The sequence below is a fragment of the Cotesia typhae genome, unplaced genomic scaffold, assembly GCF_013202065.1.
Source record: "Cotesia typhae breed Kobodo isofemale line unplaced genomic scaffold, CoteBio_Ctyphae contig_4, whole genome shotgun sequence".
Lineage (NCBI taxonomy): Eukaryota > Metazoa > Arthropoda > Insecta > Hymenoptera > Braconidae > Cotesia > Cotesia typhae.
This window is the reverse complement of record NW_027423748.1, coordinates 3,802,053-3,818,998: the sequence shown is the minus strand read 5'-3', so window position 1 is coordinate 3,818,998 and position 16,946 is coordinate 3,802,053. Positions and strand designations below refer to the sequence as shown.

General features: G+C 31.5%; 4 protein-coding genes and 1 long non-coding RNA gene across 11 annotated transcripts; 3 read left to right on the top strand and 2 right to left on the bottom strand.

The window, feature by feature from the left end:
* Nucleotides 1-58: 58 nt before the first annotated feature.
* Sc35 (SR family splicing factor SC35) lies at nucleotides 59-4,257 on the bottom strand. 6 transcript variants are annotated; one of them, XR_012479110.1, is made up of 6 exons: nucleotides 3,927-4,255; nucleotides 3,574-3,717; nucleotides 3,300-3,494; nucleotides 1,904-2,004; nucleotides 537-766; nucleotides 59-463 (listed from the first exon to the last, which is right to left on the bottom strand). XR_012479110.1 is itself a non-coding variant. In XM_074242142.1 (4 exons), the coding sequence occupies exons 1-4, from the start codon at nucleotides 4,106-4,108 to the stop codon at nucleotides 1,979-1,981; spliced, it is 489 nt and encodes a 162-aa protein (XP_074098243.1). In that variant the 5' UTR covers nucleotides 4,109-4,257; the 3' UTR covers nucleotides 1,684-1,978. The 6 variants fall into 6 exon arrangements, 2 of the variants coding, with proteins under 2 accessions (XP_074098243.1, XP_074098242.1); XR_012479109.1 differs by having other exon boundaries at nucleotides 59-426; XR_012479111.1 differs by having other exon boundaries at nucleotides 59-766; nucleotides 3,358-3,494; nucleotides 3,927-4,257.
* Nucleotides 4,258-5,277: 1,020 nt separating this feature from the next.
* LOC141527084 (small ribosomal subunit protein uS9m-like) lies at nucleotides 5,278-6,894 on the top strand. Its single transcript, XM_074242358.1, is given in 3 exon segments — nucleotides 5,278-5,431; nucleotides 5,510-6,151; nucleotides 6,154-6,894. Coding segments are annotated over 2 exon segments (1,164 nt in total). The 5' UTR covers nucleotides 5,278-5,431; nucleotides 5,510-5,640; the 3' UTR covers nucleotides 6,807-6,894.
* Nucleotides 6,895-6,927: 33 nt separating this feature from the next.
* On the bottom strand, nucleotides 6,928-13,586 carry LOC141527082 (NBAS subunit of NRZ tethering complex). 2 transcript variants are annotated; one of them, XM_074242357.1, is made up of 4 exons: nucleotides 13,455-13,586; nucleotides 13,242-13,358; nucleotides 12,888-13,122; nucleotides 6,928-12,546 (listed from the first exon to the last, which is right to left on the bottom strand). In XM_074242357.1, the coding sequence occupies exons 2-4, from the start codon at nucleotides 13,329-13,331 to the stop codon at nucleotides 7,100-7,102; spliced, it is 5,772 nt and encodes a 1,923-aa protein (XP_074098458.1). In that variant the 5' UTR covers nucleotides 13,332-13,358; nucleotides 13,455-13,586; the 3' UTR covers nucleotides 6,928-7,099. The 2 variants fall into 2 exon arrangements, with proteins under 2 accessions (XP_074098458.1, XP_074098457.1); XM_074242356.1 differs by lacking the exon at nucleotides 13,455-13,586 and having other exon boundaries at nucleotides 13,242-13,421.
* Nucleotides 13,587-13,910: 324 nt separating this feature from the next.
* Nucleotides 13,911-15,080, top strand: LOC141527614 (uncharacterized). The gene is made up of 3 exons (XM_074243182.1): nucleotides 13,911-14,306; nucleotides 14,519-14,701; nucleotides 14,809-15,080. The coding sequence occupies exons 1-3, from the start codon at nucleotides 14,213-14,215 to the stop codon at nucleotides 15,078-15,080; spliced, it is 549 nt and encodes a 182-aa protein (XP_074099283.1). The 5' UTR covers nucleotides 13,911-14,212.
* Nucleotides 15,081-15,176: 96 nt separating this feature from the next.
* Nucleotides 15,177-15,718, top strand: LOC141527070 (uncharacterized). Its single transcript, XR_012479133.1, has 2 exons — nucleotides 15,177-15,312; nucleotides 15,379-15,718. It is a non-coding gene; the product is annotated as an uncharacterized LOC141527070 (long non-coding RNA).
* The last annotated feature ends 1,228 nt before the right edge of the window (nucleotides 15,719-16,946 follow it).

Here is a 16,946-nt window from a genome sequence, read left to right as displayed (position 1 = left end):
TAATAATAAAATACTTTAATGGTAATAATAAAAAAAAAAAAATGTTCAAGTTAAACAAAAAAAAAAAAAAAAAAATAAATAAATAAAATAAAGACAATACTGAACCGAATAGTTGAGATAAAAGACTCACGGTTTAACAGTGACGGCATTACGTTGAAGTGGATGATGGATGGCGTATAACAGCTAAGAATCCGAACCTGAAGACTCGGGAATCAGCTTTAAAGGGATCGTCAATAATACTCCCTCATTCATCAAGAGAATGCTGTCCTGAAGAAGATTATAAAGATCCAGAACAGCAAGTCTGAGTGATGACGAGGATCAGGAAAAAGTGTCTCGTGTATGTCAGCAACTCGACTGCGACATCAGTTATCGTTGGCTATTAAATATAGACCTGCAGGCTCGGTTTCTTGCTTTCATCGTCATCCCCTTTGTCATAATAACTTTATTTTTCTCGTACGTGATCCTAAAATTAAAGCGCTCTAAACCCCCAGTGTAATAACACAAGAGAGCGAGCGCGTTCTTTCATTCAGACTCACTATTGCTTAATGTAACGGGAACCCTGCTAGCGCCTTTCACTTTCACCGCGAACCTCGAGCTTCGTCATCGTCATCGCCATCCTCATCGTTATCACCAGACACCGGCAACCGCTTAGCTCGCAAACTCTGCATACAGCAAACTCAGCATACAGCCCCGCTTACAGTTCGGCTTACTGCATACTCTCAGCTACCCCCATCACTCGACACTCCACTCCACGCCTTTCCACCGCCTGTGGCACCATAAAATCACAACTTAGTCATATGCTTTTATTTGCTGCATCCAGATGTTTTCAAGGGTACTAATTAATTTTATTTATTAATATTATTATTATTATTACTAATATTATTTACTTAAAATTATTCATTTGTAAACGGGTGGGCGTTAATACGATACCGATTTTGATTACGAAATTATACAAAAAAAAAAAAAAAAAAAAAAAAAATTAAATTAACTCACTGGCGCAAATAATTTCATTCATCATGCACATTAATTTAATTCTCTAAACTGTGTTTGTATTCAGAATTATTGTTTTTTATCTTTAATATAGTTTATTACAAATGGCAAACGTTACATAAATAAATCTGTAAGTGATAATTACAGTAAAATGCAAAACTTATCGTCTAAGAAATAGTTTGAATGAAGAAAAAAATTTTAAAACAAAAATCTACACAATAAGAATTCTCTATTGTTATCAAGTTAAGTATATTAAATACGATAAGTTTAATTCATTTAATAAATCAGTTAGACTTTGTCTATGTCAATTATTAATTTTGGACAATTCATTTTACTAAACGTGACAAGTATCCACAAATATTTAGTCAACAAGAGAATACCCGAGGGGAGTTAGTTTATTTGATTCGCGTTAAACAAAATACATAACGTAAAAAAAGAAAAAAAAGAAAAAAAAACAACAGATAACAGATAGTTAGATATATTGGTGTTGAATAGTTGTATTGATTTTTTTTTTGTTTTTATACAAAAACTAACATTGTTTAATATATATTCAACTTTAATTGATAAGTAATAATTGATAATAAAGCTTGCGAGATAAATACGAAGTAACTTTTAACACACTATTTAGAAATATAAAAAAAAAAAAAAAAAAAAAAAAAAAAATTCCAACGCGATTAAGGAATAGATTAGAAAAATTGACTTGGAAATAGTTTTTTTTTATGTCTGTTAAATATAAATTGTAGCTCTAGTATTATGTTTATATTTATATTTATATATTATAAAATTAATTTGGATTTATAATTATCATTTATTATTAAAATCCCAAAGAAGTGCGTCGAAACGATTAATACGAAAATGATCAAAAGATGCGAATGTGCTAGTGTGATTAAGGCATTTAGAGTATTTATTATACCTTTTGTTATTTTTTCAATGTCAGAATAAACTGCATTGCAAATTCGGAACACGTGCATCTCATTTTGTTGTACTTTCATATACCATTGGCCAGTTCAGTCCCTGAAATCATACAAATTATAATTAATTTTTCAATTAAATTAAAATAGTTAATTAAGATAAAATACCCAGTTATTGACACTTGCAATTTTATTTTAATTGAAAAAATTAAAAGAAAGCCAACCCCAATTAATTAATAAATGTAATTTATGAATTATAAATTTTAAGATATTCGGTTTTTTGTAAAACCTTTTTTAAGTTTTGAAATTATAAATTATTTTAAAGTACACGGAAAAAACAAGATGATACTGGATATAATCCGTGATTATACTGACTGAAAAGAAATTTCAGATAGTCGCTAGTATAATCCAGATTACAATGAGTATGATCCAGACATCACCCAGTATAATCTGGATTATACTAGCTACTATCTGAAAATTTTTTTCACTACAGATATAACTGAGTATAACATGGGATGATATCCAGCATCATCTTGTTCTTTCCGTGTACATACAAAAATTAACAAATAAAATTTTTATTTCTCTATGGAATATTTTCTAGTAAGGTAAAAGACTCAGTTATTGACACTTGCAATTTTATTTCAATTAAAAAAAAAGAAAAGAAATCAACTATAATAAATTAATAAATTTAATATTTTAATTATAAATTAAAAAAAAATTCGTTTTTTGAAAACAATTAATTTTTTTTAATTGGAATAAAATTGCAAGTGTTAAACAACTAGTTCAGTGTCAATAACTGAGTCTTTTACCTTACCCATGAAAATGATTCCAAACAAAATAATCGTACGAAATATTTCAGATCCCGGTAATATAATTAAAATAAATGATTCAGGTGATTATAGATCAATTCTTCTTTATGTCAATTTTTCATTTTCAGTTCAGCGACGTTTTGCCATGGATCATGGCTTCTTCAAGATTATTCAAGATGTCTGAAGAAACCATGATCCATGGCGAAATGTCGCTGAATTGACAGTAAAAAATTGACATATAAAAGAATTAATCCATAATAATCTAAATCACTTACTTTACCTAAATAAAATAATTTTTTTTATAACTTTCTTAGGAATTGACTAACAAAACTAGGACAAGTTATAAATATTGATCGTAACGTTCAATTTTGTAACCTTTAAAAAAAATAAAATGTCGTTAAATATTCATGATGCTAACAGCAAGCGTTTGCATATTTTTCTGTTATCTTTTCACATCAAAAACGCCTTTCACTGATAAAAAATAATTTCAACGATGGTTACAAGATTATCTAACAGTTAGAATTAACCTACAATTCTTTGTTTAAACTAATCAAGATAATAATTATCGAAATTTATCAATAACAATTACCTAGACTTAGATCGGCTATTCTCTCTTTCGGCAGATTTACTGCGTGAGCGAGATTTACCTCGGGAGCTTTTGCTATCCGAGCGGGAACGACTGTGACTACGGCTGTAAGAACGTCTGCGGTCACGGTCACGGCTTCGTGATCTAGACCTGGATCTTGAGCGAGACCGTCGGCGATCCCGGCTGCGACTACGTGATCTATAAAAAACAAAACAAATTAAGCGATGAATAATTTTCTATTTAGTTTAGAGAAGCATTTAAGTAAAAAGCGACTTACCTTCCTCGGCGGCGACTTCCACGGCTTCGGTGAGGTGAAGTTGGCCTTCCGTAACGAGCCATCTGTACACGAAGTTCCCTTCCATCTAGAAGACGTCCATCCATTGCGTCGAGTGCGTCTTCAGCGTCACGTTTGTCATAAAATCTAATAAATAATAAAACTAAATTAATTACCTTGCTGAATTAGTCACACTCTAAATGCCGGCAATTTAAATAGAAACGGGACTTAATGACGTCACAGCTTTTAACTAAGAAAATATGTGTGCTATGGATTGTTATTAATTATTGAAAAGACAACTAAGGTGATAGGTATAATAATAATAATAATTAAAAAATAAATACTCAAAAGTTTACCTGACAAATGCGAACCCACGGCTTTCGCGGGTAAATCGGTCTCGAGGAATATAAATATCACCAACTTCTCCGCATCTTTCGAACACACGTCGCAAATCCTCCGGCGTTGTTCTGTAAGTTAAATTATCAACTTTCAAAGATACCATCCCGTCAATACGGGGAGGTGGACGACCGTAACTCATTTTTTAAATATATTTTTATATTTATTCACGTTATTTTTATTCTAATAACTAATTTTTAGCGTTAGAAAATAATAAACTTTTACAATAATAAACTGTATGCTCAGGTTGTGTCTATAAACCATCGACAAATGACAAAGACAAAATGGCGTGTGGTAGATAAATTGCGATTGACGCCTGCTGACGCCTCTAGTGCTTATAACCGGAAATGACTTTCAGTTACTACGTAAGTCATTTTTATTTTTACATTTACATTTACTTTTATTACCTGCAGGCGATAACTGAAAATAATTTGATTCTCACCGGGTATTTTTAAAATTTTAACAACAGAGAGATGAAAATTAATTTAGCAGGTATCTGATTATTTTAAGATTTTTTTAAACAAATAAATTATGACAAAAATTTTTATTTTTTTAAATTTACATGTAGAAATTTTAAATAATAAAAAGTGCAATTTTATTTAAATGATTTTTTATAAAAAATCCATTTGTTAAAAAAAATTAAAAAATAGTTAGGTGACTGCTAACTTTAATGTTACAACAGAGAGATTAATTTTATATTTTAATTTTTCAATTTTATATTTATTAATTTTTTTAAATATTTGCTGATAATTAAAAAGAGCATTTATATTTTATACGATTAATAATGAGAAAAATATTATTTGGGACACATTTTAAATAAATTTTTACTTTCTCATGTTTTTGTTAAAATTAATAAAAAATTAATATAACATTAAAATTAGCCGACGTTAAAAAATTTTAGATTTTTTTTTATCAATTAAATTAGAACGAAAAAAGTATTTTTACAAAATTGCACGTATAATTTTTAAAACTTTCTACATGTGAAATTTTTTCAATTAATTTTTTCAATGAAAAAAAATTCTAAAAATTTTTAGATGTCGGCTAACTTTATTGTCATAAAATCAATTAGTATATAATTTTAATTGTTAGTTTTTAAGAGTGAAGAAAATTGTTTTTTTATTTTTCAAATTTATTGACATTAAAGTTAGCAGTCATTAGAGAATTTTTAAATTTTATTGAACAAAAAAATTTTTTTTTTAAAATTACATTTTTAATTTTAAAAAATTTCTAAATGTCAATTTTTTTTCCTAATTATTTTTGCCGTAATTTATTTGTTAAAAAAAATTCTAAAAATTATTAAATAGGTATCGGCTAAATTTATTTTCATTTCAATATTTCAATTTTCGTTTACAAAGTAAGCCGACATCCGCCTTTTTAAAAATAATATTTATTGTATATAAAATTAGCGAAAATTAAATTTTTCCAAATTAAAAAAAGTTGTCATTTAGATTTTTTTATTTTTTCGGTAAGTATTTTTGTCAAGTAAAAAAATAAATATATAAGTTAGTTATAAAAATATAAATAAAAAATATCTTACTTTTAGGTTAAACACTAATTTTCAATTGCCATGGAGAAGGCAACGTAAAGAGCAGTGTGATTAAATTAAATAAATAGTTAAAGAGAACCTTGTGTTTTAATTAGTAAATAAACTGTTGTTTAATTTTTGGTGAAAAAATGTTAACAAGTGTCATGATGTTGAGACAGTACAGTATTACAAAAAATTTAACAGAAGGTATTTATATAAAGTCTCTGATAAGGAGTTGTTTTTCAACAACTGCTAAAAGTGTCGACGATGATAGTTTTAAAAATAAAAAATTAAATAGCGCTATGAGAGCTTATCTAGAACGAGCTGCAGAATACGATAAATTTATAAAAAAAGAAAATCAAGATTATCAAATAGGTAAAAGGCACTTAGCAAACATGATGGGTGAAAATCCTGAAACATTCAATCAAGATACTGTTAACAGATCAATTCAGTATCTATTTCCATCTGGTTTATATGAACCAAAAGCTCGACCAATAATGGAAGAACCTAGTAAAATTTTTCCACCAAAAAAAGCTGCTCAGTTTGATGAAGAAGGTAGGCCATTCCATTCACTTTTCTATACGTTGAAACCTAATTTCTACTCTGTGCTCTACGACATTGTTGAACAAATGGAATCTCTTAATAAATTTGAAGATGAGCAGATAAAAAAGGTATTTTAGCAAATGAAGGTAATCGAGCAAATTTAGTAGGATCCGACTGGCTGTCCAAAAAAGAATTTGAAAAAATTTTTTTGGAGCCTGTAAGTGACAGTGACTACGAAGCGTTGGTAGCTTCACTTCAAAGATTGGAATCGCATCCTTGGTCAGAAACGGCTAAAGATTTCATGATGAAGTTGAGGAAGCAGAAACATGTACAAACAAGAGGATTAATAATTCCACCTTTGGAGTATGATCAAAAAGGAAGACCATTTATTTTAGTAACACATTGCATGCGACACACATGCCGTGGAGAAGTCAAAATTTTAGGAAATGGTTCTGGAAAAATAAAAATTAATGGCAAGGATATCACTTATTTCACAAACATTCAAAGCCGAGAACAAGTTATATTTCCATTAATTTTTACGGGAATGGATAAAGAAGTGGACGTTGAAGCTAATGTTGAAGGTGGAGGATTTTCTGGTCAAGCTGGTGCTATTCGTTGGGGAATTTCTTGGGGCTTACGAAGCTTTGTAGATAAGGACATGATAGAAAAAATGAGAATTGCTGGTCTGTTGACTAGAGATTGGCGAATAAAAGAACGAAAGAAGCCAGGTCAAGAGGGTGCGAGAAGAAAATTCACCTGGAAAAAACGTTAATTTATATTTAAAGATAATTTACTTAGCTGTTGGTTGACTTTTATAATTTTTGAATTGAAATAAATCACTTTTTTTCAGAAATTAAAAATATATTGTCACATTATTAATGAATAGTCAAATATTTAAATTTAAATTAATTCGTATAAATTTTATTTATTTTTACAGCATATTTACAATAAAAAAAAAAAAAAAATAATTTTAATTAAAATTTTCAGAAAAATAATTAATTATTAACGATAAAAATAAAATAATTTATCTGTATTTATAAATATTTAAAAACAAATTAAAAAGCTTTAGATAGGCGCTGGCACAGCTTTAAGTTGATTCCACAAAGCAACAGCATATGTCACATGTTTCTGTTCGGTAAGTCTATCAATTAAAATACGTATATGAGGTTCTATCTCTGTAATTGGATGATTTGCAAACATTTCCTCAAGTATTTTATTATAAGCTGGATGAGTAGGAGGCAACAGTGCTGTTAAATTTTTAAAAAATATTTCTTCCAATATAGGCACCGATAATTCTACGCTTCTCTCTTTTTTTACTATATCAATAGCTTCTTGATGCAAAGATGGATCATTGGCACACAATCTTAAATAAATTTTATCTTGAACGTTAAATTTCCCGTCAAACTTTTTAATAAAAGCCACATAAACTTCCGGATCAACTGGCCGAGTCTCCAGAAATTCTTTGTACTCTTGAAGACTGGGAGCTTCGAATTTAGAATTATCTTTTTGAGCTAGAAACAAGCTGACACCGATCATCCTTAGTATGGGGTGTTTATCAACATTCGTGAGGTCTGGATTGGTAAATACAGGCCACGAATAAATTATTTCTTTCAACTCGACATAGTCTTCTTTAGTTTCCATCCGAGAATACAAATCTTGAAATTCTGCGTAACGTTGCTCTTCCGTTGTATCATCAGCCGTGTCAGTCTGAGTTTCATCAAAGGTGTCCAATGACAAAACCTCACTATCAGCAGCTTGTTCAACAGATGAGTTAAATTCTAAATTATCTGAGCCAATTAAATTATCTGAACCTTCTTTACTTCCACCTTTTTCTTTGAATTCTGAATCTGAAAAATCACTCCAATTGTCATCCCATCCGTCGCCTTCAGCACTTGCCATTTTAAATGCTTCATTTTCATATAAATTCGTAGATTCCTTTTCACCATCTGGAGGTTTTTCAACGGAATTAGCACCCACTGGATTTGAAACTGGATCTGACTGTACTTGTATTTTTTCTACTTCAGGTCCTTCAGGTTCTTCAGGTACTTGATCATGACTTTCGCGAGTCAATTGCAGACACCAATAAACTAGAGCTATTTTCAAGTCATCAGCTTCGTCCTTTGCTTCGTTGGCCATCATTCTCATCAATTCCATCGGGTCATACGTGAAGCAATCATCAGCATCCGGTCGTAATCTACAGTACAATTTTATTGAATAAAAATAAATGGCAGAATGAATGTATAAATTAGTTTGCGGTAAATTTCTAAAAACTTCCTGAGTGTGTGAAATAAAATCATCTGTACAATCATTCAAGCTTAACAGATACGCCATACCTAGTTGCCAATCATCTGACATTATATGACTAGCCAATTGCACAAACAAGTGACTGATGTCACTTACTTCTAATCCATAACTAGCAGTCTCACTCAATTTAGTAATACGTAGTAACGTTTGACACATTTTTAACTTAGTATTGTCAATATCAGGCATCGAGTAACGTTCGTATCTCGAGTCCCAACGACTTAAGGTACATTGATCGAATAGCGAGGCGTAGAAAGCCGGGAAACTCTGGATTTCATCTCGCTTATCATCATTGTCAGCATTTGACTCAACTAAATAATTATCTTCATCTTGGGTTCGATTAAAATTCAAAGCAGTCTTCCAAAAACCTTGTGCTCCGACGTTTTGTAAAATACCCAGTGTAGAATTTTTGACTAGTTGTGCAGAACTCTTTACCAAGCCAGTTGAAGTTTCAAAAATTTTTGGTACAAATTCTTTAACTTCAACCTGAGGAATTGTCATTGCATCGATAAATTCATCGTCTTCATCGATACTTTGATCATTTTTATCCTCATAATTTTCACTGAATTCATTTATTGACTTCCAGTCTTCAAGATTTTTATTTAGTACTTGAATTTCAAGTAGATGCATTTGCCGAAGAGTCTCTTCTAAAATCTCATTGGGGCCGTAAGTAAGCGTAAAAGCTAAACATTTTTGCCTAAAATTCAAATCTGAGAAATCATCAGCGCAGCCAAGAGTTTGAATTATTTTCCAAGCTGGAAAATAACTACTATCTATTAACTTTTGGCATGTAGATGTTGCAATATTATAATCCTGCTCTTGATAAGCTTTTTCAGCAATTAGTTCTAATACTTTACTTTCACGACTTCTGGTATTTTTACCTTCAATGTTTAAATAAGTCGCCAAAGTAAGCAGACGTTGTTGTCGTTTGTAGGCTTCACGTTTGTTAGTCAAACAGCTTTCAATTAATTTCAATTTGTCTTGACAAAGTCTCACTTGCAGTGGTAAAATATTTATATTAAATTCATTGAGAATTTGCAAAGAATTTATTAGATCATATTCTTCTTGAATCAACGGGTTTTCGTCTTCAATTAAATGAATACAAGCACGCGCTAATTCCATGTTTGAATCTTGCAAACTTTTAGAACTATTGAAATATTCTCTACTGGCTTTCAAAACTAACTCAACTGTTTTGTCATACGTAACTTTAAGCAACGAACGTTCACTTTTTTTAGTTTCAATAAGTGACTTGCAATTTTGTATATTAGTTTTCATTCCAGAAGCGAGTTTAGCATCAACACAAATTTCAAAGCAGTCTTCAATATCAATAGATGAAAAAATAAATTCTTGAAGCTCCAGCATGTCGTTCAAAACTTCTGTCCAAGCTTCTTGATTTGCCGGGGTAGAAGATTCATTCAAACTTCTACTCATTTGATGCAGCAGCATTTTAACTTCACTTACCGAGTCTTTATTCTCGTGAATAAAACATACAGTGCACTGCACATGGTATTTATTCAAAATTTTCAGGCATTCTATCTCACGTTCTAAGTTATTCATCAAACCAGTAGCTCCTGCAGCATCTTGCATCGCTTGTGGCTTGGGAAGCGTATTAAATATCTCCTTAGCGCGTTGATACATATTAAAATTTTTACACGCATAAATACAGTCAACAGCAAGCTCGACAATATCTTTAATCATGTTCAAAATATCAACATCATTTTTCAAATTATTAAAAAGAATTAACACCATTGACAAATCATCCTCACTTATATCAACCAAATAATTTTTAAGTAACTTTTTATCAAGATCACCGCCAAGGTACTTTTGCTTACGATAAATAAAAGGAAGTACGTAATTTTTTAAATGTGATATAAAATTATTATCTGTCGATGTACTCATCAGTAGTTTTATCTTTTCCAAATTAGACAACTTTTCAAATTGTGCTAGAGGCATACCATCTAACTGTACTTTGTAAATTAAATCATCAAGAGTTTCCAACTGGAGTAAAAATTCTTCCAAGCCGGTGATATTGTGAGACCGTGCTATTTTAATAAGTTCCAAAGCGTTTTCTACGATGCAACTATTGCGCTCGATGTCATAAGCACGAGCTCGGTACCATTTTTCCAGCAAATCCATCGTTATTTCGGTGGTCTTGTAAGCAGACAAACTAGGATCTGTTTCATAAATAACTTCACATTCATTGTCATCATCATTCACAACAAGTGAATCAAACTCGTGTTTTTCTGACCAATCCTTGGGGCGCAATTCTTTTTGGTAAAGCAGGAACAATTGGCCCTGATCATCGCACTCAGGAAGTAATTTTTTGTATTCATTTGGGTTCAAAGTCTCGGGAAAGTAGCTAATGATTGGTAGCCAGTGAGCAATAAGCTTCTGTCCGTGGTATGTGAACAAAAGTCCAACTGTATTGTGATCGCAATCTCTGGCGAACCTCACTGCATTCTCTAGGATAGTTAACTGCCTGAATTTTTCATAGGAATCTTTTCTATACTTATCGGGACTTGAAATAATTATTTCATAAGTCTTAAGTTTATCCAAGTGATTCAAAAGACTTCTACGGAGGTTCAGCAGCTCTTTTTGAGCCGGAGTACAAGTCGACAAGTCAACATCTTTAAGTTTTTTATTGACCTTCTGCATGTACTTTAGATTAGCAGCTACATCGTTGAGTTGAGCCGGATCTTCATCACTGTCAACAGTACAAAACTTGCCATCATCATCTTCTGCTAAAGCGAGAAATGCATCAAGATTAGTGCCCTTTAATCCAAAATTCAATAGCTCTCTCGCTGCTTCCAAAGTTTCAGGAACTCGCATAATACACTCGTTCAAAACCCACGATCTTTTTCTCACCTTGCTCAAATGATCTGTAATTGCTTTCATAGAAAACTGTGACTTACGCCACTGAGTCTGATACACCAGATCCGTGTCCAAGTTATAAGACTTAGCTAACGCCAAAGCTTCATCGTATTCCTCCAGATCTATCTTTCTCGAGTAAAGTTCTTCTGGCGTGGTACTTTTGAGCCCAAGAATCCTGTAAGTTCTCTGTAAAATTCTTGCCTTTTTTCTTTTCGGCTGGAAGCTTTCGATGTCCGTAATCGAGTACAAAGCACTGCGTAGTAAATTTGTTAAATAATTCATAAGCGTCAAGGATTCCAATTCGTCTTCTTCTTTCTCGCTGTCCGAAGCTTCTGAGTTGTGGCCATCTAGACTAGACTTTTGCATCCGCTTCTTAGTGGTTATTATCGTTTCACAATCAAGACACAAAAATCCTTTGCCCAGTAAAAACTCAGCTATTTGTGGTTGGCCGAATAAAAACTCCGGACACGCTCCTAGAAGATTTTTTAAATCGGTTATTGAACAAATTGATATAGCTCCTGAGTAGCGGGCGATAATAATCGCGTGGTCTGACCACCATCCGATGTCCATTGGATGAAATTCTGTGTATCCAGCTTGCAATTTTCTGTACTTTGAAACAGTTATTGGATTCCTTGCATTATAATTAGGCTGCTCGTGAAGCTTCCATTGGTGTTTCAACTGAAAACTCGGTAAATTCCAAAGAGATATCACACCGTCTGTGTGCAAACACGCTACGTAATTGCAACTAGGTGACACACTTATACGAAAGATTACAGGCTCTTCAGGTGATCGGAACTTTGGTATTAAATTCCAGAGAGAAAAAGTGTGTGAACCGCAGTTTTCTTCGAAGGTAAAAGACAGTTTGTAAAATGGATAGTCGTTGATAGGTCTCCAAGAAGTCAAACCGACGTTCGATGCGGGAGATAAACTGCTTTGGATTATATTGTTGCCTGCGACGATATAAATATTATGCTGGTGGTCGTACGTGAAGGCGTTGACACCTTTCCGGTAGAAGTTTCCAAATGAAAATTGATACTTATACTCGTAATTGTGAGTTGCTAGATTGTAAGACTTGAGGAGGCCACTATAAGTAACTGTCTGGAATTCGTAAGACCATTGCTCTGTGAATACTCGAGGTTTGTTGAAAATCATTGACGATATTGCGTCACCAGCTTCCAATACTTCCGGATTTTGTCCTTCTGATTTGGAATTAACGTTGAAAATATTGCTGCCTAATGAATTGTAAAATGAAAGCTGACCGTTGCTTGAAGCAAGTACTAGAATTGATCCGTCTGGACTCCATACTAATTTACGCCACTGGGGAAAAGCATCCTTAGAAACTGAAAGTAAATAAATTTTATTAGTAAAAATAATTTATGAGGCTAAAGTTAGCAGACACTTGACAATTATTTGATTTTTTCTTTAAAAATAAACTAGGCATAGAAAGTTTTTTTTCTCTTTTTTTTTTTAAGTTATTCAATTATTTTAGGGGAGTACAGTATGTCGCAGAGTTGAGTAATTTGGAGTAAAGATATGTTATTGTCAAGTTTTCTTGCTATAATTTGTTTGTTCAAAAAATTCTAAAAATTATCAGATGTCTCTCAATTTCAGTATCATAATAATTTATATAAATTTATAAAACAGCAAATAAAGATTTAATTGAACAGAATTAAATAAGAACCTGTTGCTTTGCCAATTACTGATGAAAATTCATCTTTTGAACGTCTAATCTCTAAAATATTATCATGTAAAATAGCTAGGAGTCGTCCGTTGTCACCGCTGGCAAATTTCCATGGCAAAGTTAAACTTATTTGTTGTGATATACTCTCTGGGAGTGAGTATCTGTTATTGAGATAACGTAGTGCATTTTTAATAGTTCCTGTAGTGGGAAGAATGTCGATGTCATTTTTAAAACGCTGAAAGATTAAAATCACCATCAGTATTCAGTATTAATTATTTCATGATGACACGTATTATTTGACTTTGACAGGTTGCTATTGATACCAGATGTTCATTGTTTATTTTTAATACTTACGACTAATTCTGGGTCTTGCTTTTTTACGAAATATTCCAGTAATTCATATAAAATCAAGTCGTTATCGATATCTTCGTTTTGAACTTCCATTTCATTTATTAATTTTTAAATAAATACCTTCATAAATAAAATTTATTAATAATTATAACCTTTTTTGAACAATTTGTCCTACGATACATTGGCTACCCTTAGTTTGTTATAAGCGAAACTTACCGAAAACTAATATATCCGAAAAAACACAAACCGTGCTGTCATCTATCGAAAAATTATTTTTTCGACTGGAAATGATACGAAGAAGCAAAATTCGATTGGACACATTCCGAAAAAAATATTGACAATTATAATAAATTTTGTTTATCAGAAAATTATTAAACCGAAAAGACAAAATCCGAATCGTCATTGATAGAAAAATCTTTTTTCCGTTTCGCAATAACTAGAAAACTTAACTCTCGATTGGACACTTTCCGAAAATAATATTAACAACTTTAATAAATTCTTTTTATCAGAAAATTATTAAATTGAAAAGACAAAATCCGAATCGTCATTAATAAAAAAAATTTTTTTCCGTCTCGCAATAACTGGAAAACTTTTAACTCTCGATTGGACACTTTCCGAAAAATTGTCGCATTCAAGAACTGTAGATAATAAAGAAACTCATTTTTCCTGCTCAGCAAAATAACCAGTGGGTACCGTAGAAATTCCTGGTTGAATAAAATATATTTTTGTAATTTAAAAAATGTGTATAATGCACTCATTTTTTTTAGGGTGCGTTCCACTAAGCGCTCACAACGATCAAAATGCTTCTTTAGTCGTTCCACATAACGACCGCGGTCGTTGTGGTCGCGGCGAAAACGTCACTCATGACGTCATGACTAACGCTCACGCGAAGCTCACAACGACCCATCTGAAAAGGTGGGTTGAAGTGAGCGTTGAGAAAATTAGCGGCACTTTCAAAACTGAAAGCAACAAAAATGGCGACCGTGAAACTTACATTATTTAATGCGGAAAGAGATATTTTAGTAGATGTGGATGTTTCTGCAGCGGATGCTCAACGTGCCTCAACAGGTAAATATAATTATATGAAACAAGTTTAAAAAAGTAATTACAGCTTATAATCAATACAAATATATACATTTTTCCTTGATTGCCAATAACATAACCTACCTTTATGAATGAAAACTAAGTTAGCCGACGTTTAAAAATTTGTGATTTTTTTGTTGAAAAAATTATGACAAATATTTAAAATTTCACTCGTGAAAATTTTATTTTTATTATAGATACACTATTTGCACAACTTTTGAACAAAGCTTTAAATGAACAACCGCAAACATTAACGTCCGCTGATCTTGCTGATGAAAATGTTCAACTTTCTGATGATGGCACTGATAATTTTATTGATGAAGAATTCCTCAATACAGAGGATACTGCTTATCCCAACTCTGAAACTCAAGAAAGTGAAGGTATTCATAAACAATGATCAATTGTATAAATATCTTAATTATCACATATAGCATGTGACGGAGTTAATTAACTTTGTAATAGCATTTGTTTACATTTCTTTATATAGGTGCTTCTTTATATAGGTGGAGTACACCTTGTGTGTTGTTATTATTAGAGTCTTACAGGTCAATGGAAAACGACTTTAATAGTGGAAAAATATCCCAAAAGAAAGTTTGGGAAAAAGTTGCCAAAGAATTGAAGGTAAAAGGACATGATGTGACTGGACCACAATGTTCTTCTAAGCTACGAAGCTTAAAAAAGTCTTACAAATCTATCAAAGACCATAATAGTAAATCGGGAAATGACAGAAGGACTTGGCAGTTTTTGACGTTCGTATAAATTCTTTAATATTCTTCTTAACTTCAACATGTAGCGAATTTTTTTATAATAATACAGACCATATTTATTTAAAATTATCGTAATGTATCATACATTTTATTAGATAATGGAAGAAATTTTTTCCAAAAAAGCTTGGTGTGATCCAGTTGCTGTTGCATCTTCCACAGGTCTATCAAAAAACAATTAGAAAGTAATGATAATACGGGAGGATCTGATAGTGGATGTTCAATAAGTAAGTTAATTATGTCTGAAAGCTTTGTTTCACTAAAATATTGTAAAAAATGGAATTTAATTTCAGAATCAAATAAGACACCAATTGCCACTTTATTAGGAAAAAGACTGAAGCAAAAAGAAGAACATGAACAACAAAAAAGTAAAAGACATAAAGAGCGAATGGAGATGGATGAAAAATTTCTGAACGTTTTAGAAAAGTTAGCTAATAAATAATGAAAAATTTTAAATACTCCTTAAAAATAAGTTTTGATAATTTCAAATTCTATTGAAAAAAAAAGTTTTAAACAGTTAAATTCTACGTACAAATTAGCTTATAACCTTTTTTACGATAATTTAGTATTTTTTTATTAAACCAAGAAGGGCATTTCATGTTTTCATAATTAATAAAGTTTAATATTTAAAAATTTTAATTTTGTACAATTCTTGTAATATTTTACATGTGTGTGTTATCATATATGATATAATAATATGTTCAATTTTTGTTATTGGCTTAAGATTATTATAGTATTAACAAATTTTTTGGAAATCTTATAGTTTTCATATTCCGTGAAAGTATTTTTTTTGGGGGAAAATTTTCAACTGCCAAAGAAATTTTCATTAGATTCCCATGATTTAAAGTGCTAAGAAATTATTATCACGACCGAAAACATAGTTTACAATTAATCATCATAATTATTACAAAGAATTCATTATAACATCTCTTTTTAAAATTCCTGCATTACGCCTTACTTCGCGTGAATTGTTACCATTATTTTCGTCATTAGGTTCGGGTATAGTGATAACAATTATTTCATCTTCTCGTAAAGTACAGATATTATGAATTACGCAACATGCAACAATATACTCTGCCATTAAATCTACTCTTGTCATTGGTAGACAATTTAATAAGCTTCTCATTCGTCCTTTCAATAATCCGATGCATCTTTCAACAGTAACTCGAGCAGCTGATTGACGATAATTATATTTTTTCTGTTTCTCACTTAAATGTCCATTATCTCGATAAGGAGTAAGTAAGTGCTGATGTATTTCATAAGCAGAATCGCCTAAAATATGACTGTCTTCAGGGAATGCATTGTCATCGTTCAAGTAATCTGCAACTTCTGACAAACGAAAAACTCTTTGATCATGAACAGATCCTGGATTTCCAGCATGACAATGGGTTATCAGAGCCTTGTGGTCACATACCAGCTACAAAAAAAATTTAACTCTATGTAAATCTATTTTAATTATATACCAAAACTAATATACTTAAATATGACAGTTATTAAATACCTGTAGCTGAATAGAATGGAATCCTTTCCGATTGATATAATCTACTGGATTCTGTTTTGGCGCATTTATACGAATGTGAGTCCCATCAATTGCTCCTATTGTTTTAGGAAAACCACTTGCTCTCTCAAATCCACGCATTACTTCAATAGCACCATCTCCCGTAGGCCATTGTATAAATCTTGAGGCTCTTTTAAATAAAGCATGACAAACTCGACGTACAGCCCTTACGGCAGTAGCTCGCCCTACGTTAAATCTGTCACAGACGGATCTACCATAAAATTAAAAAGCAAAAGTTTAGTCACATACTTCTGAACTGTACTACATCAGACTAAATAGTTTATTTCTAAAATAATGTTACCT